The sequence below is a fragment of the Mixophyes fleayi genome, chromosome 1 (genome assembly GCF_038048845.1).
Source record: "Mixophyes fleayi isolate aMixFle1 chromosome 1, aMixFle1.hap1, whole genome shotgun sequence".
Taxonomy (NCBI): Eukaryota; Metazoa; Chordata; class Amphibia; order Anura; family Limnodynastidae; genus Mixophyes; species Mixophyes fleayi.
Genome location: NC_134402.1, coordinates 217,959,497 through 217,986,205, shown reverse-complemented (window position 1 = coordinate 217,986,205; position 26,709 = coordinate 217,959,497). Strand labels below are relative to the sequence as shown.

At 38.6% G+C, this 26,709-nt stretch overlaps 1 protein-coding gene across 6 annotated transcripts in view; it reads left to right on the top strand.

The window, feature by feature from the left end:
• CRLF1 (cytokine receptor like factor 1) overlaps positions 1-26,709 on the top strand; it is a 132,888-nt gene that overhangs the window by 22,870 nt on the left and 83,309 nt on the right. For 2 of the 6 annotated variants that reach the window (XM_075190412.1, XM_075190429.1), the window contains exon 1: positions 21,772-22,169. The exons of 1 other annotated variant lie outside the window; for it this stretch is intronic. In XM_075190412.1, coding sequence (XP_075046513.1) covers positions 22,115-22,169 — 55 coding nt within the window. In that variant the 5' untranslated portion in view covers positions 21,772-22,114. Of the gene's footprint in view, positions 1-21,770; positions 22,170-26,709 lie in introns of those variants that run through there. 3 more of the 6 variants (XM_075190404.1, XM_075190421.1, XM_075190444.1) reach the window with 3 other exon arrangements.

Here is a 26,709-nt window from a genome sequence, read left to right as displayed (position 1 = left end):
GTTTTATCAACTGCAGGCATCTGGGTGGGTGGGAGGGAAGCAATCCTAGGTAGGTTCGGATGTTGCCCATGAGTAATAAAAAATGGAGTAGATGAGGTAGATTCTTGGTAAAGATTATTGTGTGCAAATTCTGCCCAAGGCAAGAGATCAGACTAGTTGTCTTGTGAGGCTGGAGAATAGATTCAAATAAACGTCTCCAGTTCCTGGTTCACTCTCTTGGTTTGTGTGTTAGACTGCAGGTGGTAGGATGAAGAGAAATTGAGTTGGATATTAAGAAGTTTGCACAAGAACCTTCAGAATCTAGCCAACAAGAGGTACGAAGTGAGCCATTTTAGAAAAGTGGTCTATGACCACCCAGACGGTGTTGAACCCTTTACTTGTATGGAGATCTGTAATAAAAATCCATGGAGATGTATACCCAAGGCCTGCTGGGTAGAGGCAAAGGAACTCGATGTCCCGCCAGACTTAAACAAGAGGTCTTATGCTGCGCACAGAGATTGCACCCAGTAATTTCTGGAAACAGGCTCTCTGGATTGTTCTCCGGATTCCAGCATGACCAACGAAACATGAGGCATGAGACCATTGGAGTAATTTCTTCCGGAGAGTCTGAGGAACAAAAGTTTTCCCAGGTGGTGGCGTAGGCTAACAGACAGTCAGGATCTAGAATAGGTCGCGACAAGAGTTCTGCTGGTTTGGGTTCATGGGATAAGGCTCGAGAGAGGGCATGAGCCTTCTTATTTTGGGAGCCCGGTTTAAAAGTGATGTGCAGGTTGAAGCGAGAAAAAAAGAGGGATCAGCGTGCCTGGAGAGGGTTTAAGCACCGGGCTGTTTGGAGATAGAGCAGATTCTTGTCATCAGTAATAATATTGACCGGAAATTGTGATCCTTCCAGGAGGTATCTTCATTCGGATAAAGCTAGTTTCATAGCTATGAGCTCTTTATCTCCAATAGCGTAGTTCTTATCTGCTGGTAAAAATTTGCGAGAAAAGAAGGCACAGTGATGGGACTTTTCTCTGGTGGGAAATACTGCCAGAGCACAGCACCAACTCCAACCGTAGAGGCATCAACCTCAACAAAGAAGGGTAGAGAGAGGTTAGGCTGTCTGAGAATTGGAGTTGTAGAGAAAGCCTTTTTAATGATATTGAATGTTTCAATAGCTTCTGGATTCCAAGTTTTCGTTTCAGCTCCTTTCCTGGTGAGTGCCATGATTGGGGCTACAAGAGTGGAATATCGTATGAATTGACGATAATAATTGGCAAATCCTAGAAAACACTGAATTATTTTAAGCCCAGCTGGAAGGGGCCATTCCTGAACAGCCCAGACTTTATCTGGGTCCCTCTGTAAGCCATAGCCCGTTACGATGTATCCCAAGAAGGTCGTCTGGGAAGTCTCAAAAGAGCATTTCTTGAGCTTGCAGAATAGGTGATTTCTTTGCAGACAGGTAAGTACCTCAGCTATTTGGAGACGATGAGTTGATAGATCACTGGAGAAGATAAAAATATTGTCTGAGTACATTACTACACAAGAGTAAAGTAAATACCTAAAGATCTCGTTCATGAAGCTCTGAAATACTGCTGGGGCATTACACAGCTCAAAGTGCATTACTTGGAATTTATAATGGGCATCCCTCATATTAAAAGCAGTCTTCCATTCGTCCCCCTTACGAGTGAGGATTATATTGTAGGCTCCTCGGATGTCTAGCCTGGGGAAAATCTGTGCTCCTTTTATACGATCAAACAATTCGGTCACAAGTGGAATAGGGTACCGGTTCTTAACCGTGATAGCATTTAAACCCCTATAATCAATGCAAGTTTGTAAAGTCCTGTCCTTCTTTTTCACAAAGTAAAAGTCTGCATCTGCTGGAGAGGTAGAGGGTCGAATGAAACAGCGCTGAAGATTTTCTTTCACATATTCGGCCATGTCTTGGGTCTCGGGTAAGGATAATGGGTACACCCGACCTCTGGGTGGTGTTTTACCCGGTTGGAGGTCAATCGGACAATCCCAAGTACGATGAGGAGGCAGGACCTCTGAACGGACTTTATCAAAGACATCAGAAAAGGGCTTGAGATGAGGAGGCAGGAGCGTCCCAGGATCGGCAGACTGAGTTGACAAAGCCAGTAAGGGTTTGACCTGCACCAGGCAGCGGGAATGAAAGAAAGACCCCCAAGCTAAGATCTGAGAGGAAGACCAGTCAATGTGAGGAGAATGCCATTGGAACCAGGGAAGGCCCAGAATAATCTGGTGGTCTGACTGCGAATGATTCCATTAGCAATACAATTGCCATCAATAGCGGTAATGGTAATGGGCTGAGACAAAAGTTCAGTAGGTAACGATAGGTTTTTTACTATAGGGGAAGAAATGAAACGAGACTGAGGGTCCACAAATGGTAACAGGAATTGAACATACAGAAGTTTTTTGAAAATCTGGAGAGGATTTTGATGTCCCCAGCCTGACTTTTCCCAGACATTTTGGGCAAGAGACTATGAGATGGCAGGAGTCACCTCAATAAATGCAGAGATTGTTGGTAATTCTTCTCTGCCTTTCCTCAGGAGAAAGTCTGGAGCGGCCTATTTGCATAGGTTCCCCAGGAGGGCTGGGTAGCCGGAACCAGGGAGCCAGTTTGATTGCAGACCGTCGGGCAGTGTTTTTTTCTGAGGATCTTTCTCGGAAGAGGTGTCCACTCAATGGCAGAGAGAAATCTGAGTATCAAGAGAGGTCGGTAATTCCTGGGAGGTGAGGACATCCTTTAAAAGGTCGGGGAGTCCATGCCAGAAAGCTGCGACCATGGCTTCGTTGTTCCATTGGAGTTCAGATGCAGAATTGTATTACGTACTGAGAAAGACAGAACCCTGGCGAAGTCGAAGGATGTTTGAAGTTGCAGATCCGGCTCATCAAAGATTTTCCAGAAGGCCGAAATAAAGGTTTTATTGTCTCAAAGAATTTGGTCAATCTTTTTCTGGTCCACGCCAGAGCCTTTTCAGACAACAGGGAAATTATATAGACTTTTTTAGTGCCATCTGAGGAAAAGTTCTGTGGAAGTAAGTCAAAGTGAATTGAGCACTGGTTGAGGAACCCTTGACAACGTTTCGGATCGCCATCAAACTTTTGGAGAGTTGGCAGTCTCAAGAAGCGGGTACAGCCAGCGGTTGGGCCTCAGGATTGGGAGCCACAGCTTGCGGAGGAGCGACTTGCAAGTTATCCACATGGGCAATAAAAGCTTGAAGACATTGAACTAGTTGAACCTGAGCGGCATCTTGCTGCTCAACTCTTCCTACCAAGTGCTGCAGCATCTCCTTTGCAGATGGTTCTCGATCAGGATCCATTTTGTGGCCAGATCTTTCTGTCACAACTAGTAGGGACAGAGGAGTACCCGTACAGACTGCTCACATTGGCACTGCCTCCTAGAAGGCACGGAGTCTAACGGAGTGAGAGGGGTTCGCCAGAGGCTCCCGCAAGGGCACTTGGTCTTCGCAGATCCCTGAACGCAGGTAGCGGTTCTCCTATGAGGTGATGAGCAAAACTGTGAAGAGAACCAGGACTATAACTGAAGATGCTTTGGATGAGCAGTACCAGGAGGGCTGAGAGATTAGGTGACAGTAGAGCAGTGTGCTGATTAACACAGGATGCTGGTAGTGATGGTAGCAATAACTGGCAGAGCGTAAGATAGATAGGGTAGACACAGTGGGGTAGACACAGAGGCTGTGATGATCTGCCGATAGATGTGCTGAAGACTCAGAGAACATGTAGCAATAATCTGCAGAGTGTTACCAAAGGATAGTGGAGTAGACACAGATGCTGTGATGATCTGTGGATAGATATGCTGGAGACTCAGAGATCTGGTAACGCTAATTTGCAGAGCGTTACCACAAGATACTGGGGTGGACATGAAGGCTGTGATGATCTGCGGATAGTTGTGCTGGAGATTCAGAGAACAGGTAGCAATAATCTGCAGAGCGTTACTAGAGGATAGTGGAGTAGTCACAGAGGCTGTGATGATCTGCGGATAGATGTGCTGGAGACTTCAGAGAACAGGTAGCAATAATCTGCAGAGCATTACCACAGGGCAGTGGAGTAGTCACAAAGGCTGTGTTGATCTGCGGATAGATGTGCTGGAGATTTCAGAAAACTGGTAGCAATAATCTGCAGATCGTTACCACAGGGTAGTAGAGTAGTCACAAAGGCTTTGATGGTCTGCAGAGACTTCAGAGAACAGGCAGCAAACAGGAAACAGGGAACAGGACATCTGAACAGGAGAGTAGACACTTCTTAGAGGGCTTCTCTGTGCGGCCCGTGAAGAGGGCAAAGACAGGAAGAGAAGACATGAAGACAGAGTAGATGTACCCCTCTTCTTTTCCTTTTGCAGGTCCCGATGCTGTTGACGATGAATCAGCAATTATTTGTTGTCAGCCAAACAGCGGCCAGAAAAGTGAGCCAATCATCTTATTTTGTCACATATGATGTGTTAGAGCTCTTAATTTTTGCAATACTTAGTTTGTTGTTTAGTGGCACATTTAGAGGAGGAGTGCATCATTCATATATTTTGTTCAGCTTTTGGCCATTCGTTTATTGATTGTTTTAACAGTTTAACCGGCCATTTTTTGGGGTTTTTTTTGTTCCAGCATAATCAGGAGACAGAGCTGACGACCCAATATCATCCGCACGCGCAGTTTCCGGACAGCACCTATGAATGTCTCTCGGTTCTACTTAGACATCTCCTCATTAGGGAGACTGGTTACTTCTTCCTGACACTTGTTTTATTACCCACGATCCCTTCAACGAGTGGGTGGACTTATTATATTTCTTCTAAACGGTGAGTCAAAGCCATTTTTAGGATTACGTACTTTTCTGTTTGGGACATTGGTTTATTAAGACAATGGCTCTCTCTTTTTTGGAACTGTCTGTTTTTTTGGTCTCTATTTTTCTTGGACTCTTTTCATCTTTAGTCATCATCAATTTTGTGTATATATATATATATATATATATATATATATATATATATATATATATACAAGTGAACCCGTGCATGATACTCATGCATTCTAGTCAAATCAAGCTACTTAAGGTGTTAAAAAGGTTCCTGTCATGCATTTGGGCCTAGCTCAGGCCTCCTCAGGGGAAGAGCGTTACTTCCCGACGCAAGCACCCTTTTTTAACGTGGTTTTGTCCACATGTCACCACCTCATCATTTTTCTCCATCACCTCATCCTTCATCTTCATCGCCACATCCTTCATCAAGCTACTTAAGGTGTTAAAAACTCCCCACTGTCACCCCCGGCAACCACCAACCACTCCCAACTGTCACTTCTCCTTCAAGAAATATATAGGTCAGTGTATAACTCTGCCCAGCAGGTGGCGCTGCAGCTTTGTTTTTATTTTTCCACACACGCCACTAGGCATTTATATAGTAGATATATATATATATATATATATATATATATATATATATATATATTTATATTCCCTTGCAGGTAGTTTTTATTTATATTGGAATATACCAATGGTAGTGCTAACTTTAGGAAATTGTGTATATTATACACTATATATCCTTTTGTCAGGACCTGGATATTCTAGCCCCCTGTGGGCAGTTTGAATAAATATATTGACTTTGAATACCTAATACACTGTACTAATTTATCTTTGCGCCTGGGAGTGTAAATGTTTTCAGTTGTTATATATTTGGAGTAGAGGACCCACTACCATAACACTGTTCCCTCTGCTGCTGCATTATACACTTTTATTAACGAAGCGCGGTGATTCCATTTGGCGTACTATTCTGCACATTTAGATCAGTTTAGCTGAACTCCTTTGAGCGCTGAATTTTTTGTAATTCTGCTCACTTCCCGCCATCAAATTTTTGGTGCCATGGCCATCCAATCAAGGCTCACCACTTCACCAAGTGACATCGAAGCACTGGCAGCTATATAAGTTTCCGCGCCTGGCGCCATTCAAGTCAGTTCAACGGTGGAGCCAAAAAGAGAGTTGACAATGGGGGACATCCAGTGCAAGCTGAGATTATCGCCAGAAAGAAGATGCTGCGATCAAGAGAAAAAACAGGAAGTGAAGAAGCCCCTGGAAGAAGAAGAGAAGTACAGCGGTGGTGGAAGAAGATGGACGTCATGGGAAGTCCAGAAAGAAGAAAGAAGATGACAAAGGTGGGGGCACGGATCCCTTGTAAGGGCTAAGAGAGCCCCTGCCAAATAGTCTGAAGACTGCAGAGCGCCCAACCAGAAGAGAGGCGCCGCCAGCTGGAAGGAAAGAAGCCAGGTATGCTGTGCAGAGCAGGTAAGTATAATCTCTGCTAGATATGTCAGTTACAAGGCCCGTGACACAGCATTAATGGGTGCAATTAGGTTTTGTTAGGAAAAGGTATATTTCCTCGGGGCACAACTCTATTTTAGACTATAGGACTGGGGCCACCAGTAGGCTCAGCATTAACCTGTGTGAACAGTCAGGAATAGCCTGTGGGCACAGTTACAGAATTAGACCTGTGGGCAAAATTGTCTACAGGCAGCAAGGTAACTATCTGGAGTAGCCTAAAGCCCCTAAATAATTTATAAGGATTAGCCTGTGGAAAGTAATCCAGGCATTAGGCCTGTGAGCTTTGTTTAGCATTAAGCCAGGTAACAGTTAGGTTCCCTATTAATTCAAGACCATGTCCAGTCTGTTCCCACTGTAGGTTTTGGTGGCCATTTGTGTGGTGATCACTTTAGGATTTTGCACTGTATTACCATGTATTGTATTGTATGTACAATTTATGGTATGTCTGCGGAAGTATTTTTTGCCTATAGGATGCAGAAGTCGAGCCCCCATCAAAGGTAAGTTTTGGTATCTGTATTTCTTGTTTGCATTGACTGTAAATGGCATCTGTGTACTGTGAGGTTTCAGCTAGAATAGTACATGACAACTAGTGCTAGAGGTTTAAAGTTTGCCTGCATCTGGTCATGTAGTTTGTTTTGTTAGGACCAGGGCACTGTTGTGTTTTGCAGTTAGCACTAATGTGGGTCGTACACACCAGCTGGAGAACAGTGTTGTGGGTGGGCTCTCTTGCATCGTTCCTGTTCTATTAGGACCTAATCTCTGAGCTGTAGATGTCAGTCAAGTGGAGGTGGCAATTCCGATGAGTACTGTTTTCCATTTTTGCCTCTTGCTCTTGGTGGGGGTCCTCAACTGTACAAAGGTGAGTAGAATATTTGGGCGGGGTACTTTCTTGACCCAAATATTCACAGTCCAGCACCCGGCCCCATAGCAAATCAAAGAGACGGCGTTCGTAGTAGAGTGTGGAGTCTCTACTCCTGGTCCTCACCTCGTACACCCCCTATTCTTCAAACTGTATTCCTGCCTCCCAGTAATCTGTCTGCTACTCTTCCTAGACCAAAGTGGTGTGGGAAGCAGTGTTGGTGGGTCCTTGCGCAACCCATCAACGGACACAATTGTGGACAAGGTAGGACATCTGTGTGCATCTGTCTTTCCCCACAGGCATTATACATACACTTCATGTATGTTCCATATTTTCAAAAAGCATAAAAACTTCATTGGTATTCTCATAATAATAATGTGTTTCAAACTGTTTTTTTTAAAAATGCCCAATTCATATTGTTTGTGAAAGCCTCTTCTGCTTCAAAATGGTGAAGATAATCTGCTGATCAACCTTATCTAATATCTTACACTACCACTAGCAAGTGTTACAGATTGCATTGAAAGACACTCAACATATTGGAGTAGTGTTATAGTAGTATACTAAAAGGTACACTTTAAGTTCTGATGCAGACATCTGAAAATGCTCATACATTTTATGAACTTTATTAATAAAAAAAATAATTACTTGTATAGTACCTAGCTATTCTTTTCGGTAATGCTACATAAGTCTTAAAGGTTCACATCGTGTATACATTGAATTTATTGGCTTGCCATGGTAATACTGTGAGTTTAAAAGGGAATGCAATTAAAATGTTATTGTGACTTTCTGACCCTTTTCTTTCTTTTTCAGGAGAGATATCTTTTGAAAGTAAATGAATAAACACTGTGGTCGATCTGTTGCAGCTGACAATGGTTATGTTGGCTTTCACAGTACTAGATGTGGGAGATGTGACAATGTGTGGAAGTGCAGGGAAGTTCTTTGTTTCAACTGTCCATCAGTTATTTGAAATACTTTGTAGAGTTCTTCAGGTGACAAAACCAGTGTGTCACAATACCCAGGGAGAGAACTATCATGAGACCCAGTTGTCGCTAGTAACATTTAACAGATTTGTTTGGGAGACACCTTTAGCATCACCGGAACCCTATTAGGAATTATGAGGCAAGGTACAAGATATTTGTACGGTGGCTAAGTGGTTAGCACTTCTGCCTCACAACACTGGAGTCATGAGTTCATTTCCCGACCATGGCCTTATCTGTGTGGAGTTTGTATGTTCTCCCCATGTTTGCATGGGTTTCCTCTGGGTGCTCCGGTTTCCTCCCACACTCCAAAAACATACTAGTAGGTTAATTGGCTGCTATCAAAATTGACCCTAGTCTTGCTCTTGAGTTCTCTGTACAGCGCTGCGAAATCAGTGGCGCTATATAAATAAATGATGATGATGATGATAGACAGACAGACATATAGTATTAGAGCCCCTTTTATACCTCCCCAAGGATGGATCTTGGCCCTGTAGTAATCTGGTAGGGGTCTTGGCTATCTGCTCATCCTAAGGCCGACTTTCATACTTTGTCACTAAACTCAGACCACAGTGTCGCCCCACTTTTTCCAGACTCATTCCAGATACCTGAAGGTATCCTGACCACCAAGATCACACATCACATCGCTAGTAAGTAAATGATCTATAATTATGCCCCAAATGTTTGAATCTAATAAAAATAGTTATCTCCAGTGCAGGCATGCTATTCCATAGTCATATTCCATTAAGTCTTACAACTTAATATTCCTGATATTGCCCAATCCAATATTCATTAAATAGAGATGTCATAGTCACACTCTCACGAGACCTCACTAAGCACTGCGCCCGCAGGGCCGGTGCAAGGTTGCTCGGCACTCTAGGCAAATCTTCAGCCTACCGCCCCTCCTCCCCCCAATACTCCTTTCCTTGCCTCTGACACACTTGACAATTGTAAAATAAAAATAATAACTCTTACCTCCTCCTGGCTGGATGGCAAGGCTACAGTCCAGATGCACTGATGTCTGAAGCAGAATGCTGTCCAGTCTTCACTGCTGCCCAAGAGCAAATGCAGGATATCTAGAGGGGAGGCTCCAAATGATTTAATAATACAAAACAAAAAACTGGACATCATTCACCTGTTACACACTGACATGTCTCCTGCTGCCTACCAACTTTTCTCTCATATGCCCACTAGTCGTTCTCACCCCTATTCTGCCCCCCCTGTTTTTTTGTAGCCCTCTCTTTCTGCCCCCTCATTTTTCTGTAGCCCTCTCTTTTTGCCCCCACGTTTTTCTGTAGCCTTCTCCTTCTGCCCCCCTTGTTTTTCTGTAGCCTTCTCTTTCTGCCCCCCCTCTCATTTTTCTGTAGCCCTCTCTTTCTGCCCCCATTGTTTTTTTGTAGGCTTCTCTTTCTGCACCGCCTCCCCCGCTTACTGTTGTCTGTACTAACCTTCTATGCCTCTTTTCTCGCGTCACTGTTTGTTTGATTGATCACGGCTCCTGTCACTGGCAGTGTTGTGATGTAACGACACTGCCAGGAGCCAGAAGCCAGCAGGGCACACACTAAGATGCAGTGCTGCACTGTAGCAGCACCACAATGCAGACCCAATCGTCTGTGTACTTGGTGTATATGGCTGGCATTTGCACCACCCACGTTAACAAATAATGACCCAATTAAGTCGGCATTAAAAAAATAATAAATATAGAACACATATTTTGTTAGGACCCCCCCAGCTAACCGAGGCCCCTGGGCTGTAGCCCAGAAAGCCCTACGGTTAATCTGGCCCTGTTTACTGTACACAACAGAAAAACATAACCAATTTCAACTCAGGCGTGTTATAAAATAGAAGTCCTTTGAAGGAACATGGAGCATGGAGGAAAATGAAATGGGCTGCCTGCAAAGGTAGGCACCTTATATGTGCCTTCTGAACCCCTTTACCTCATCTAAATAATCTCATCCTGCAAAACAAATTCTTATAATTGAACCATGAAAGGGGAGTTTGACTTTTGACTATAAAATAAACCTAAATCACAGGCCACCCTTTTATTTCTAAAGTTGCAACTCTATGACATCAGATGTTCTTGACTCCTGAATTGAGTCCCTGAATCTCTGAATTATATTGTTCACCACGTTAATATTAACTAGAATTAAAGTATCTATTTAAAAAGCTACTTTCGTTTGCTAGAAAAGCTGAAAGTGGCATCCAGACAAATATCAACAAGAAAAATTTGCAGCAAGATTAGAAAGGAGGATTTTACTAGCACTATCTTGTTACTTAACCAAGCTTAAGTCCCCCAAAAATTCCACTGTTGCAGTCCAGCTTTCTGATACTCCCTTAGGAAAATCTTCCTTGTCTCCCTCTATGATTACAATCAATAGCATCTCTGTTGAGCTCCTCGTAATCTTGTTTTGGGATGGGTTGGTTGAGCTTTTGAAGGCTTTCCATTCGACAATATCTCATGCCACAGATGCAGTTCCCAACTGTCTATTTGTTTTTTAAAAAAACACATTGGTCTTTTAAAGAATAATATGTCAAAATGTCAAACATCATAATGCACAACGTTCCAAGGGTTTACAGCAAGGTAATCCCATCTCTCCATCTTCATTAGTGCTCGGGGCTAGGATTACTTAACAGAAATACAACTTTCTGCAGCTTGCTGCCAAAAAAGTGTAACCTACATTTTATACTGCATAAAGATTCAGTCCAACCTACAGATAAAGGAATAGACTAGAATTCTTTATGTAATAGTCTGCCAGTAGAGGTGGTGATATAGGATAGTACCGTAAAGTAATTAATAGATGCTTGAAGGGAACCCAATGGTCAAAGACAATTCAAACGGAAACTAGTTCTGTCTTTGCTTAGAATTAACAGGAAAAACAGATAATTAATAAGCTATCTTTCTTACTGAACAGATTTTATTTGCAAGTGCTTCATAACTATTCACCAGTAGAAGTAATAGCCATGTCGACTTTAAGAAGCACATTGTGACAAAACTGTAATTCACACAAAGCACTGTACTGGTTCAGTAAAAAATGGAGCTATTGCAAACCAATCACTCTCAGCTTCCTGTGTAATTGCCTGATTTATAGTATCTGCCATTCACATCCAGCAGTTACTTAAGAGTGACAAAAATATAACAATAATAAAATAATAATAGCAAGAACACTATTTATTATTACCACTCAGAATTTGGGCATAAAATGTAATGCTTGTATTAATTTGATATGTTGACTCCTTAAGAATGTCTTTCTATTAATCCGTGTTATAAAAGTCCAATTTAAATTAATGGTTCAAAAGTTTTGTAACCCTACAATGTAGTGTTTTAAAAACACTTTAAAAGAAAAAAAAAAAAAATTAAGTTTAATTGTTTCCTTGCTTCCAAGGCTTATAGCAGCAGGTGCCCCCTCTCCCACCTTTTGGATATTCTTTCTATAGTGTCTGTGTGTGTATGTGTATGTACTGTATGTATGGAGAGAAATGGAGCAAAAGGCCGGCAGCAATTCACAGCAGAGTTTTAACCCCTTAACTGCTGATCCTATTTTGGCACTGTTTTGCACTGGTCACATTTTAACATCAATATCAGTAATTTGTTTGTATGGTGCCCAGAGAAATTGTATCTTGCTTTTGATAAAATACCATAAGCTTGCTTCTATCTCATGTCATAGCAAAAAGAAATTTATCAAAGTGGCTAAAAAAGTATTTTGTCTTGTCTGAAATTGGAAGTGAACTAAATGTAAATGTGAGTTTATTTTTATAAACACTACCAAGATATACTTAGTGGTTCATGGTTTGACATAAATCCACCTTTCTGAGATAGCAAAAAGCAGGATTCTCCACATAGTTTTTCATAATAAAATCTGCACTTGAAAATGAAAAAAATCATGTTTTAGCTATTTTGCATGGTCTTGAATAAAATGCAAAGGAACTATGTAGTCTGAAAACTAGACAACCTATCACATTAAATATGGGTACCCCTGAGTAAATTAAAGTCCCATTGGGGAAGATCTGGGCATTCTAACCTCCCATCTCTGGACTTCTTAATGTTTTCTGCAGTGTAGAGTATTGTCAATAACTACTAATGGGGCACCTCATTTGAAAGAAGGGACTCCCCTCTTTCAAAAAATGGTGCCCGCATCTCTATGTGCTAGGATGAGAAGATCTGAGCATTACAACCCACTCCATCCTTGGCTCCTTAATGGTTTCTGTATTGTAGGGTGTTATTGTCTAGTGATCATATGTGATCACCAAACAATAACCACAAAAGAGCACTATCATTTGAAAAAAGATGACTCCCCTCTTCTTTTGAAGGTATGCCTTATTTTTTTGATGCCAAGGTGAGGGAGATCTGTGCCCTATTCCCCCATACCTGGACTTCATAATTATTTCTGTAGTGTAGGGAGGTATTGCCTGATGATCACACATTATAACCAGAAAATAACTATTAAGTGGACTCCCCTCGTTCAAACGAGGATGCCATTGAGTTTCTCAAGGACAGGTAAGTGCAATTTTAACTTTTTTGAATGCCATGTGTGCTAAGGATAAGTCCCATTCGTCCGTAGCACTGATGGGTTTAACTGACTAATCAGGAAAAGAGTTTCTGGAATTAGGATTTAAAATTTATCTCTTGTCACTTAATAAAAATAGTAAAGGTGGAAAAGATGTTTCCTCAGAGCTCTATTAAAACTGAATTCATAATGGGAACATTATTTCTGCTAATTAAAATATAGGGATTTAATGCACACACTCAGAATTTGAACAGTAAAGTGAAGGCTGATTCTAGCTGCCTAAATAGAAATACATGTGCAATTTTAAAGGAAAATGTGTACTATTCTTCCTAACATCAGGTGTTCTTCATGGACCTACCTAGAATGATGTGGGGCTGTGACAGTGCCTACATATTTCCCCTGCCTATTGTGAAAGCACACACAGAACCATTCTATTGGTTGTCATGATATTTACAGTTTTTCTAGGAAAAAAATCTACTTGTATGCTGACACCTAGAATTGTAACTGATCTAATACAACTGTATTTTCACAAGTTAACCCGTGCATGATACTCATGCATTCTAGTCAAATCAAGCTACTTAAGGTGTTAAAAAGGTTCTTGTCATGCATTTGGGCCTAGCCCAGGCCTCCTCAGGGAAAGAGCGCTACTTCCCGACGCAAGCGCCCTTTTTTAACATGGTTTTGTCCACATATCACCACCTCATCATTTTTCTCCATCACCTCATCCTTCGTCTTCATCGCCACATCCTTCATCAAGCTACTTAAGGTGTTAAAAACTCCCCACTGTCACCCCCGGCAACGACCAACCACTCCCAACTGTCACTTCTCCTTCAAGAAATATATAGGTCAGTGTATAACTCTGCCCAGCAGGTGGCGCTGCAGCTTGTTTTTTTTTTTCCCACACACGCCACTAGGCATTTATATAGTAGATATTGCAGCCACATCTAGACACATCTTTCTTTAATGCCCTGTTATTATAAAACAATTGACAAAAAACGAATCACCCATGAAGACACAGAACACAAGTTATGATGCAATCTTCATTGTAATCTAGTAACTATGTATATTATTAATGTAATGCTTATGTATAAGACCTATCTTCTGAACCTGGTACTTGTCCTTTAATGAGTACTTTAGTTCGTTAAATATACCTCAAAATATGAATGAATTAGTAAAAGGTAAAAAAAATTAAATAAATCAGAAATAATTTTAAAAGCATTTAAATGCATAAAGTATGGCATGGTATAAATTTACTCAGATTTGGAAGGTACTTGGAGCAAAGTTACATACACTAGATTGGTACTTAATATAAACAATAAAACTGACGGAGGTACTTGGTAAACATTTACCATCACAAGGGTACATATTATAAAATGTATAAAGATATGGCTACACTTTAGATCTGCTCTGTGCTCTACCTAATCATCATTTCACATTTTCATACAGATATAAAACTGTCAAACATTTGCAAAGGCAGTGGGAAATTACAGCATAGAACTGAGGAGTTTAATCACATCAGGGACAAGGTTGTTGTGATGATCTACTGGAATACTGAGTTCAGCAGCTGGATCTGGAGAGTTCATCTGTGATTTCTGTTGCCATCACTTCTCCTCATTTGGAGACCTTCACTGCATCATTGGGCATCACGGTGGCTAAATGGTTAGCACTTCTGCCTTACAGCAATGGGGTCATGAGTTCAATTCCCGACCATGGCATTATCTGTGAGGAGGCGTATGTTCTCCCCGTGTTTGCATGGGTTTCCTCCCACACTCCAAAAACATACTAGTAGGGTAATTGGCTGCTAACAAATTGACCATAGTGTGTCTCTGTCTGTGTGTGTGTTAGGGAATTTAGACTGTAAGCTCCAATGGGATAGGGACTGATGTTAGTGAGTTCTCTGTACAGCGCTGCAGAATTAGTGGTGCTATATAAATAAATGGTGATGATGATTCTGTGTCAATGGGGAACAAGTGTCCTAGCTTTGTGTTTACTAGTGAACATGATGCCAAAGAGAAAGGAGCTTCAGTTTAGATAATGGTGAACAACAGCCATGGTCGCCAGCAGATGACTGTTTTAAGATTTTGACAATGACTAGGTCATCTTACATATCTCCATTTTCCACTGTTTTTCCTCATTCCAACCATAGCACACAACCAGTAGTTGCACAAAAATAACAGTCACCAATGGCTTATTTAATATTGGTGGCTGATAATGGTTCTGTCTCACAGTACAGTAGCTACACACACTTTCCCCAGCACCAACTACAAATGTTTAAACCACTACTTCAGTGGTGGAATTACCATTGATGTGGCAGGTGCGGTGCACCGGGGTCCATGGAGATAATAAGGGCCCGCTGCATGGCAGATGCAGATGGTCAGAACTAGTTGTGGGCCCCGGTTCCCTGCTCCCCGCTTCCCTGCACTGGGGCCCACAGCTCGCTAGTTCCACCTCTGCACTACCTAACATATAATAATAAAAATAATAAAAATAGTAATAATAATAAGGTTGAGAAAACCATGATATAGTAAATAATGATCATTTATATGGTCATAAGAAATTGATGCTAGTGTGCATGAAAATGTTCCTATTTTTCATGTATTCGTAGCGCATGATCACAAATATACAGTATAAGAGAATATCTACAAAGGAATTAGTGGTTCCTGACACATATCCTGGTATTTCCATGTATTGCACAACTCCCACATACGTGAGGCTTTTAGGGCTCTTAGTTTCCTAGCTTACTCTTCATGAGATGAATACGTCATTTCAACAACGATATTGTTCAAGAAAGTTTACCCCTATTAAATGCTAACCCTATTATCTAAATGTCACTGTAGCAGGACCTCTTAAATGAGTCATTTGCTTAAGGTCAGTGTTCTGTAATAAGGCATAATCTAATGTATTGAAGTCTAATAGACAGCTCATTGCAAGGGATTTCTACTATGAAAATGTAGCCAGCCTGTCGTGGGAAGTGACAATAGTGCAGAAACTATTCACAATGAATCACAGCCAAAGTAATACTGCCACCCAAAGTCTGTGTCATCCTGAGATTCCCAAGTCTTGGCACCTTATTCCCCCGTATGAGGTTATTTTTGAATAATGTGTTGACTGAGTATTTTCTATATATAAATGAGGGGCTTTCTGTAAACTGTTATTAAAACTATTTAAGACATAATTAACTTTTATAAATGTACAAGATTTTAATCATATTATACAATATTGTATGCCACCAATTTTCTTTAATTGAATCACAACTGTACCTGATGTGTCCTTTATATTCTTGAAAATGGGAGGTGACTCAGAGATACTTGAACTGGTCAAACTGGTAAAAAAAAATCAAATAATTCACCAGAATGTCTCACATTTCTGATTGATTCAAAAGAAATCAAGCAAAATTCAAGAAAGTCAACCATGTTCGAGCCTTTTTGACAATGTTTAACACAACAATGTAGAGCAATTTGTTTGAGCTTCAATTGTTGCATTTTATTGCCTTTTAATAGTGAGCTACAAACATCAAACATCTAGCTTCTAACACAGTGAATTTCGCTGACTCAATTAAAATAATTTTAGAATTCTATAACTTAAAAATATTATTAAAATAGTGTTTAAAATATTAAAAATGAAAAATATTAAGGCACAAAATATTTAAGCACACTATAGTTACATGAATCTTGAATGCGATTGTCGAAAGGAAACTGCGAACATTGAACTATGAACAGCGAATATGAGTCACAAATTTGATCCACAAATTCGAATCTGAGTCAACTGGCGATTGTACTGTGATTGAACCGGTGACATTTGATGCACTTTGTACTCAGAAGAATTACATGTGTTCTTTCTATACTCAATCAACCCTCTGACCTCCTGACCAACATTGATGTGTGACTGGATCATATAACCCACTATGCATTTTCTACCTTTACAATATGCAATATGTAGCACTTAGCCTCACATATCAAACCCCTATTGTCCTATAGATTGTAAGCTTGCGAACAGGGCCCTCTTACCACTCTGTCTATATTACCCAGTATTGTTTTATTGCTGTTTTGTTCCCAATTGTAAAGTGCTATGGATTATGCTGGCGCTATATAAATATATGTTGATAATAATAATAATAATAATAATAATAATAAAGGCCATTTAGGAATTCAGTGTGTGTGTGAGTTATATAAATGTGTTTCTTTTCATTATACCTTTTTGGATTGAGTGCCCAATAACCTCCATTTTCAGTAATGCAAATATGCTATAAGCCACCAAATTAAATACATGCATATAATAAATATACTGTGAGTGAAGCTTGCAATTTAAAACTATATTTTGTAGATCACCTTTAACCCCAGCATTGAGGAGATTAGAGCTGATAGCCAAATGATCTCAGAGATAGATGTTCTCTCAACTCAGATAACAATGTTTGAAGTCAGGTACTGTTGCAAAGTGAAGTTAGATTACCAAGTGTATTATTTTTAGATTTATTCTAATTGTGCTTAGGAAGACATTGTCATGCAAAGAAAAATGCTCTACGCTTCAGTAAATTTTCTAATTGTGACTTTGATATAGCTGTGAAGCGGAGACTCATGAAGTATTTTGTGTGTGTTTGCTCTGTCACTTCTGGGATTTACTGTCATGTGCTCACTTTTCTCCAAAGAATTTATATTGCTTTAACCCAGTAAGAATTTCACTGTCATCATGACAATTTGATTGTATGTGTGACTGACCCTTTACACTATTAAATACGCCATGGCTATTAGGCTGATTACCTCTAGTGTGGGACACTTTAAGAAACAAAACAATGAAATTATGCCAGGTCATGTTACTGTAATTCTCTACATGGTGTTAGCTAGCTAGTATGAAGCTATCCTTGAAGAGGTGAGTCTTGAGAAAGTGTTTAAAGAGTTGTAGATTGGGAGAGACTCTTATATTATAAGGTAGGGAATCCCATAGCAAAAAATTGTTATGGAAACATTTGAAAATAACATACTAATATAAAAAACTGTATCTGGCTTTGCAGTTGTGCGTATGTGAATTTACTGTTGTTTAATATGTACAATATATGCCAAATGTGCATAGTGTATATATTAGTGTGTGCATGTATCAATGTATAACATTGGGCACAGACGTGGTCAATCCAAAGTGTGCAATCCATGCAGGTTTGATGATTAGGAAGCAGGTTCAGTTTAAAAACATGGTAGCGGTTTAACATTGTTAAACCGCTACCTTATGTATCAATTGTTCTGCACACCCCTCATTTAGGCAGGGCTATCCTTACCTTCTGTTTCATGTAATTGTATGTTATTTATTTGTATCAAGTTCCTCACAATGTACAGTGCTACGTAATATGATAGTGCTTTATAAATACATTCTAATCAAAATGTATTTATTATAATAATAATAAGGTAGACAAACCCTGGTATATTAAACATTGATCATTGATATGGTTACAAAAAAATGATGCTACTGTGCATGACCAGTTTTTCTGTTTTTCATGCATTTATCGTGCATGACCATAAATATACAGTATGTGAGACTATCTACAAAGGGATTAGTGGGTTCTGATACGTATAGTATAATTTCCTGATAGTACATATTGAATTTGATATAGCTTTTCATTGTACATACATAAGGCTGCATTTATTTCAAGTAACACATTTGCATCATACATTTGTACATTTTGCCTTACCTACACAATCAAGGTAAAGTACTTATTTCCACCACCTCCAATGTAGTGTCAATTTTTGGGCATTATGCATGCTAAAAGCCCTGCAGTACCCTGCATAATTAAGAACACATCCAAATATGCCCACTGTCTACTCTTCCTGATCCTGATATCTTTGCCTACAAAAGAAAATCTAATGTGTATGGAGCTTGTGCATAACTTACGTGATTTTGTGCCAAATCTGCAGTTATAACAAAATTCCAAGGTCTGTGTATTATCAATGCCAAATGTATTTATTCACCAATTTACAGGGCCATGTCATGTGCAGAATGGGACAAAGAAAGGCTACATCCACAAGTACACTATCATATCATCACAGCAGTATTTATGGATTACTTATGCTGCATCTCTAAGTCAGTGTCTGACGTATCTAATAACAATCAAAATGGCTTTATGTAAAACAGGTTATACAAAACACACTTACTTGTTTCTTATAAATAGTAGATCAGACCAAAGCAGTGCTGTATTTATGTATATTTAGGGAATACTGAGTTATTGCTGTTGGCAGGGTTTATGTTAAAAAAAGAACCTGACAGCAATGCACGATAATCTGATTGATCTATTGGTCTATTATATCTAGTTCAGAATAAATAAAAATGTCTGCAACAGTAAACATGTTGTTCAGAATGTATTAGAAAAAGAAATGATGATGAATTTAATATTACAAAAATAAAAGAGGAGCCTAGAAAGGTAAATGCATAATTATAAGACAATACATACAATATACAATGCATATAAGCTCAGAACAAAATCCTGTACTTACTATACAGTAAACCTTTGAAATTTTAATGAAACAGGATTCCCCCTCAAACTGCAAAGAAAGTTCTTTACTGTAAGAGCACTAGAACTATATTGTCTGTTATCTAGAAATGTACAATTTTAACTACAGAGAACGGAACACAGTCCAGCTTCATTGGCCAGATAAAACTAGTTCAGATTACTTTAAAGACACATACATTTTTTGAAATGCCATCTTTTACATTTGCTTTGAGTCTATGCCAATCATTTACAGGTCTTCTGAAACCGAAGAATAGAAATATTCTTCTGTTTCAGAGAATGATCATTTATAAAATGTGTTCTTTAATTAAGTTCCTTCTTGAGCTAAGTTAATTCTTGGTCTACGGGACTATTTATTAATTAACTTGGTTTTGCTTCTTTAATTTTGATCTGTCATCGCAACGATGACAGATGATTTTTCAAATAAATTTATTAAAAAATCATCCAAGGACAGTGCATTTGATAGGAGGTTGTCCTGTCAATGAGTTTAATTACTTTTCAACTCCAGTTACTTTTGCAAAGTGGCTTTGAGCATGCATCATCAACATTATCAACATTTATTTATATAGCACCAGCAGATTCTGTAGCATTTTACAATTGGGAATAAACAGTAATAAAATAATACTGGGTAATACATACATATAGACAGGCAAGAAGGCCATGTTCGCAAGCTTACAATCTATGGGACAATGGTTTGATACACAAGGGCACATGCTACAGCATACTGAATATTTGTCCAGCTAGAATGCAAAAGTTACAAAGTATTTAGTAGACTGTATGCTCAGTCAAACAACTATGTTGATCAGAGGGTTGTTGTCTTGTGTTAGCTGGGTAGATGGTGGTAATATGGTAACCTAGGGAGATTAAGAGGGTAGTAGAGGAATATTATAAGCTTGTCTGAAGAGGTAGGTTTTCAGAGAACTCTTGAAGGTTTGAAGACTAGAGGAAAGTTTTGTGGTGCGAGGGAGTGAATTCTATAAAGTGGGTGCAGCCCGAAAAACTCCTGTAGCCGAGAATGGGAGGATGTGATGAGAGTGGAAGAGAGATGCATATCTTGTGCAGAACGCAGGTGTTCATGCGCAAAGCCACTTTGCGATAGTAACCAGAAGGGAGTGCAGTTAAGCTAACGCCATATTCAGATAGCGTTAGCCATCAAGGACAAGTTCTTAAAAGCTAAGCCCAGACCGCAGTCCCCATTGACTATTATGCGGACTGTGGTTAATACAAAATCTCGGCTATTTTCTGTGTTAGGCTTTTCTTAAATTAGTAATTTACTTAAAAATACCGAAACCATGCGGATAAAGCAGTTTCCGCATGGTTTAGAGCTTCATAAATAGACCACCATAGTTCCTTAATAAAATGAAACACCTACCATTAAAGTGTGCTCTCTTTCACTGATTTTTATTGTGGTGCTTATTTTACAACTGTGATTGGTACACAAATAGGAAGAGACAGTTTATTGAATATAATCTTCATCATCATCATTTATTTATTTAGCGCCAGAAATTGCCGTAGCGCTTTACAGTTGGGAACAAACACAGTAATAAAACAATACTGAGTTGTACAGACAGTCAGAGAGGTTAGAAAGACCTGCTCGCAAAATTACAGTCTATGGGGCATATACAGACAGACAAAAAGTTTGCAAGCAAAAGTGGCAGTTCTCTTTGGCAAAATAATCCTTAAAGGTTCAAAACTCATGCATGTCACTCTGAAAGTGTTTATCCAGATATATGGTATCCATAAAGTCCAGAAAACCAGAATGAAAAGTAAGGAAATAATTGCCTCTGATTGGTAATAATGTACATACCTACATGATTACCAAGTCCTTCACTGCCGTCACTGTGAGGAGCACTGCTGCACAAATAATGGAGAGGGAAATGTGGTGCAACATGGGGAAAAATGTGATCATTTTTAAATGTGTTCTAGTAGTTTTTGGGAATGATGCGTCAGTTTACTGAAAAGCCCGTATTCAGAAAACTTCAAGTGCCTGACATTCTGTATAAAAGGTTCCATACCTGCGTGGCTCTTCATAACTGTCACTTATGATTACCTGGAACTGGGAATTGATGATATTCTGCCCAGATGAAACTATCAGTCGGCTAAAAAAAAATTTCAGGTCTGATCTTTGAGTGTCAAAGTAATAAAAATATCACCTTGTATTTATAATACTATTTTTATTGCACAATAATTAAACCTTTTCATGTAACTTAAAAACGTGTGTGACCATTGTGAAAAATGACCTAACATTTTTTGTCATAAATGTCAAAAGAAAGATGTTCAGTATAATCTCATAGATATACTGTCATTGTAGATTTGTATATTGCATATTAGGCTTCTTTGGGGGTTAGGTTTTAGCCAATTGAAAACTGCTGATATCTGCTCTGGCACTCTGACACCATCACTGATTTAATATTCTAATGACGACACAAATTAAACCTTGGCAGTAATAGGGATGTTCTAAATGACCTCATTTAACGACTCAGACAATTCTTAACCGTGACTCACATCTGAAGCTTTTTTTTACGAAGCTCGAGTGAAAAGAAAAAAAAAATCAGGAAATGTCAGCAGACGTAAAGAGTAAAAAGAGGGGGGAATGACAAAAAGGGGGCAGCGGAGGAATAGTAAAGAATCACTTCTCCAGCTCTGTAGGGCTTGGTAATTTTGGCAACCCATGTGGGCGGGGAAATGAATGGGGCTACAGGCATATTTAGCTTGTCAGTACTCAGTTGCTCAGACTTGCAAAAGGGTTTTCCTTAACCTGCAAGCTGTCTGTTCTCTTTATACATGCTTCACTTATTCCTGTTGCACATATTTATAAAAAAATCTATATTATAATAAGACAACATAGACAAGCGATTTCCCTACAGCAGAACATACCAGCGGAAAAAATTCTTCTGGAATTTACAAGATTCAAGGTGGATTTTTTTTTTTTAAGTATTCAAGTGGATTTAAAAAGCCTTGAAATATGATCGCTTTAGTGCTCCTATGGATATGCATATTAATTGTGAACTCCTTGACTCGTAAGTAGTGTTCTTTGTATTTCTTTTAGGTAATGCATGCATAGGTTTTGTAACCTATAGTAATATAGAAGAATAAGTGTAAATCTAAGTATTGAGGCTTACAGTAAAATAAAATATATTTATCATTTGTGCATGTAACATTGGGATTACTAATTTGTACACTTCTCTGTAATGGGTTACAAAATATCCGTTGGGTTTAAAGAAATGTTTCTTTAAGTAAATAGTGTTTCCTAACATAATTTTTTTCCTTGCTTAGTAAATTGCTAGTTTCTTTTTCAGCTTAGCTATGTTTATATGTTGTTTAAAATTCATTTGTAGTTTGAAACAAAGCAGAAAACTGTTATAATGGTTTACAAATAAATAAGGTTAATAAACTGACATTCTCCTATCATAAAAAAAAAGAGATAGAGATGAAAGCACCGGATACAAGACTGTAAATATAAACAGTAGTGGTACTGCTTTCAGCTGCTAAGTAAAGCCTAGAACATATGAAGAGGTTGCAGTTGTGGAACAGACCTTGTTAAATTGAAAAGGTACGTACACATAAATCGTTCTGCCTGAGGATTGGCAGTGTTTCCGTTGTGCCTTTAAAATTCTAGCTGGAATTATTGTTTTAAAGGATAGTGAAAATATACAAAGCTGCAATTTTCGCTCTTTAGTTAAGAAACACGAGATCACGTGTGCGAACGAAAAGTTATGCAGTTTGATCTGTTTACAATAATACTTTTCCAACTGACATCCATATACATTGAAGATGCAATGAGAGTCTGAAAACTAAAGTGGTATTTGTTTTGTAAATTCCTGATTTGACTTGCTTGAAGTAAAGCAGAAAATGTAATGTTCTCAGTACAAGTGGTAAAGCTATAAATTTGTTGCCTGCAGGAGTATATTAATTGCTAATCATTGAGGAACGGTATTAATCAGCAGCTGGGCACAGATGATTGGATGCAAATAGTACTGCTTAGAAGTCTGGTACCTATTCTCACTAATGCTGAGTCTCCTAAATCATTCATTAATTTCTCACTCCTCCTTAGAATGCGATTGACATCTAGTGGGTTCTTAAAATGCCTATACACATCGCTTGTAATTCCAGGACATCTGTGTGGCTGAAATTAGGATTGTACTTTTCACATGAAACTTCAATGTCTCCGTTAGTGAATGTATGTTCTCTCATCTGCAAATCATAGGTGTTAGAAAAAGTTTGCATCAATATATTAATGTTTATGTGCTTAAAGAGAAAATCGTCCTATATACCGCTGTACTGTATTCTTGCGAGGAAACGTGCTCTGGTATCTGGACGATTGTGGCACGCATTTGAATGTTGTACTTATTGAAGCTTTGTCATGATTACATTTATGTAACAGCTTGTGTAAAGGTTCTTATCATATCACTGCAGAAATTACAGTGTCTACCTAAATGCTCAAATGTTCTTTATTGTCCAGTGACAAAAAATGCCCCAAATTAACATAGCTCCCTATTTTCATTAGTAAGGACGCAGTTAATGTATTCTGATGTTTTGTGCACTGTAGCAGTTGTCCGGTTTGTTGTCCAAGGTCTTTGTGAATATTCTTTAAACATATAAATATTGTGAGAAGATGTGTGTCTTGAATCAGTGTATAAAATTGCTTGGTTTGCCTTTAAGAAATGATAATGCTTCGTAGAGTTATCATATTGTTACCATTAACACGTCAGAGCTGGAGGGTCTGGTTCTGTGCAAAAATATGCTAGATATTTACAAGTAAAGGCAAAGTAACACTATATCAGCATTGCACCATAACAAGCAATAATGAATTACATTATGCAAAGTCTGTGAAAATATTCATAGTTAAAGTTGACTGAAGTGTAAAGTAAAGTCATTTTCTGCTTTGTATCAGCATGTGAAAAACAACTCATATGTTGGGCTAGTAGAAGTGTTGTTACCTGCTAATAGATGTGTTATGTAACCGGGTGTAATGTATATGTATACATGCCTGTGTGCATGCATAAATCTCCAAATATATAAATACTGCACACATGAACACATGTACTGTATAGCTGGAGATGTTTATAGAAAATAATGTATGTACTGGACATCTAACTATAGGGACATGTTAAATGTTTCAGATTTCAAAAATGTAACTAATCTTCACAAGATGTAGTATGGTAAAATATGTACTTCTAAATAATTGGGATTATCCTAATCGATGAATTAAATGTTAATGTTCGTGGCAGCATGGGAGCAGTATAAGAAATTCAATATTTAATGAAAATAAATATTTGTAGATTGCTGTCAGATGTTATTTAGTGTATCGTTTACTTTTTTTTTTTTTATATATATATATATATACATATATATATAATTGTGGCATAGAATGTGCCTTATAGTCATGTAGCCGTACTCCATGTCAGGCTTTGACAATCCAGAGTCATTACAATTTGATCACAAAATGGCGCATGGCATTTTTAACATGTAGAAGGCAGTACTAAATCCTGGACTGCCATTTAGCTCATTATCTGCTAGTGTTAGTGGCAGCAACCAGTACCCTTTCCAGATATTCTCCATAAGTGTACTGTACCATGTACATAGCGCAATAAATATTAGGTACATGCCTACCAATTGGTGAAACAGCGTAGGCTGAGGTTAACAGAACTACCATTCATTTGTATTTAAAAACAATATTCTTGCTTTTCAGTTGTAAGGCCACAGTCAAAAGCTCCAGCCGTCCTGCAGGCCTTCTTGGCCTGTCGAATCATTTTTACTTTCTTTTTCTTTTTATAATTTCAAGTTGTCGGGAACACTGGGAAGGGAAATTTCACAAGTTCACCCTAATTAAGCAATTTAGGTTACTGTATGTGTCCATAAGCAATATGTTTACATGTTATTGGCCTAGAGACAAGGCCCACCAGTAAGTCAGAGAGCCCTGTGTGCATTGACATGTTAGACAAAAGGAAATCTAATAATGCAGGCAGTGCCCTTATGTTTTACATTTCAGCCACTGGTTTTGTCTGACCATGCTAAGATTTTTGGCCGGCATCTCTGTGTTAATAAATGCCATAAAAGACTTTAATTTCATTTTCAGCTTAACTTTTCTTCTGCCTGTGAAGGTAGATGTTGGAGCAACACTCTTTTTTGCTTTAACAAGTGGCCTGTTCTGTGCCATTCAGTGACCAAAAATTGTAATAAAAATCAGTTTAACAACACAGACCTGGGGTCACATAGCATTGTACGTGTTAAAAACATCTTGTGCTTGTTAAAACCATCTCCCCGTTTTTAAATGACTTTGTTTCATCATTAGAAAACCAGCACCGGTGTTCTCAATATCAAAAATCCTGAACAGAAGTAGGATGATTTTTTCAAATTAAGGATATATTTTTTTTTTGTGGTCCAAAGTGGCACCAGATGGGATTTAAAATCGTATGTTATTTATTATAGTCTATTGGCTGCTAGATGAGACAAATGGAAAAAACATAGCGATATAAGGTTTCCATTGATTACAGGTAAAATAGTATTCTGCAGGCTAGGAAGTTTTTTTTTTAATTAATTCCAAACTACAAATTTCTAGTTATTAGATTCTGACCCTAATATTATCATGTATACCCACAAGCATATGCAGGCACATGAGTAATTCATTTGTATTTGTGCCACAACAAATTATGATTTTATTATGCTATTTTGTGTCAATCTCCAAGCTTCAAGTTTATGTTTTCATTATTTCCAAATCTCTGTGACCTACTGAATTTGGATCGGTAGATTGTTACCTAGAACACAGTGAGAGGAATTCTCTTGAGGATTGCTAAAGTGTTACTAGATTGTAGTCCTAGAGGGTTAATTAGATACAGTAACTGAAGGTAAGTTGAACCTCCTCACTGAAAGCCATTTCACTTGGTCATCAAAAACACAGATTTAACCAAAATCTTGGTGTTATAAACATATGCAAAGAACACGTGAATGGTTTAAGGCGCATATTTAAAGATACAGGTATATTTGCATTTTTAAAATGGGAAAATGGAATCTGCTCAAACCCTACTTTGCAAGGATGCATGTTAAAAAAATCTGTACAATATACACAGTGGTTTGTGTGCATAGAGAAAAACAATGGATAATCTGCAAAGCTGCTGTAGATCTATAGGCAGTCCAAACCTATTTATAAAGCAAAATCTGTGTTTTATGTGACATTGCATTGTCAGATGCACATTTACGATAACGTGTGAATGTTTACCCATTACAGCAAATACGCATGGTTTGCAATTCGACAATTTAAAACATTCTAAGGTTTCTTAGTTATGTGGATTCATCTGTACACAGAAGCATAAATGAAAGTCATAATATAGTTAGTTACAAATATTTTAGTCCTATCTCTCTATTCATGGACATTTATACAGATCTAGGCTTTGTTTGGTGTATGAAAACGTCTGATGCACATAGTTACTGTCATTAGTATATTTTTTGTCTTAGAATAAACCTTTTTCTCTTACAAGTTGAAGATAAAGCTTCAACATATATCACATATGCATATATAGCATAGCTGTAAATGAAACAAGATAATATCATATTTAATAT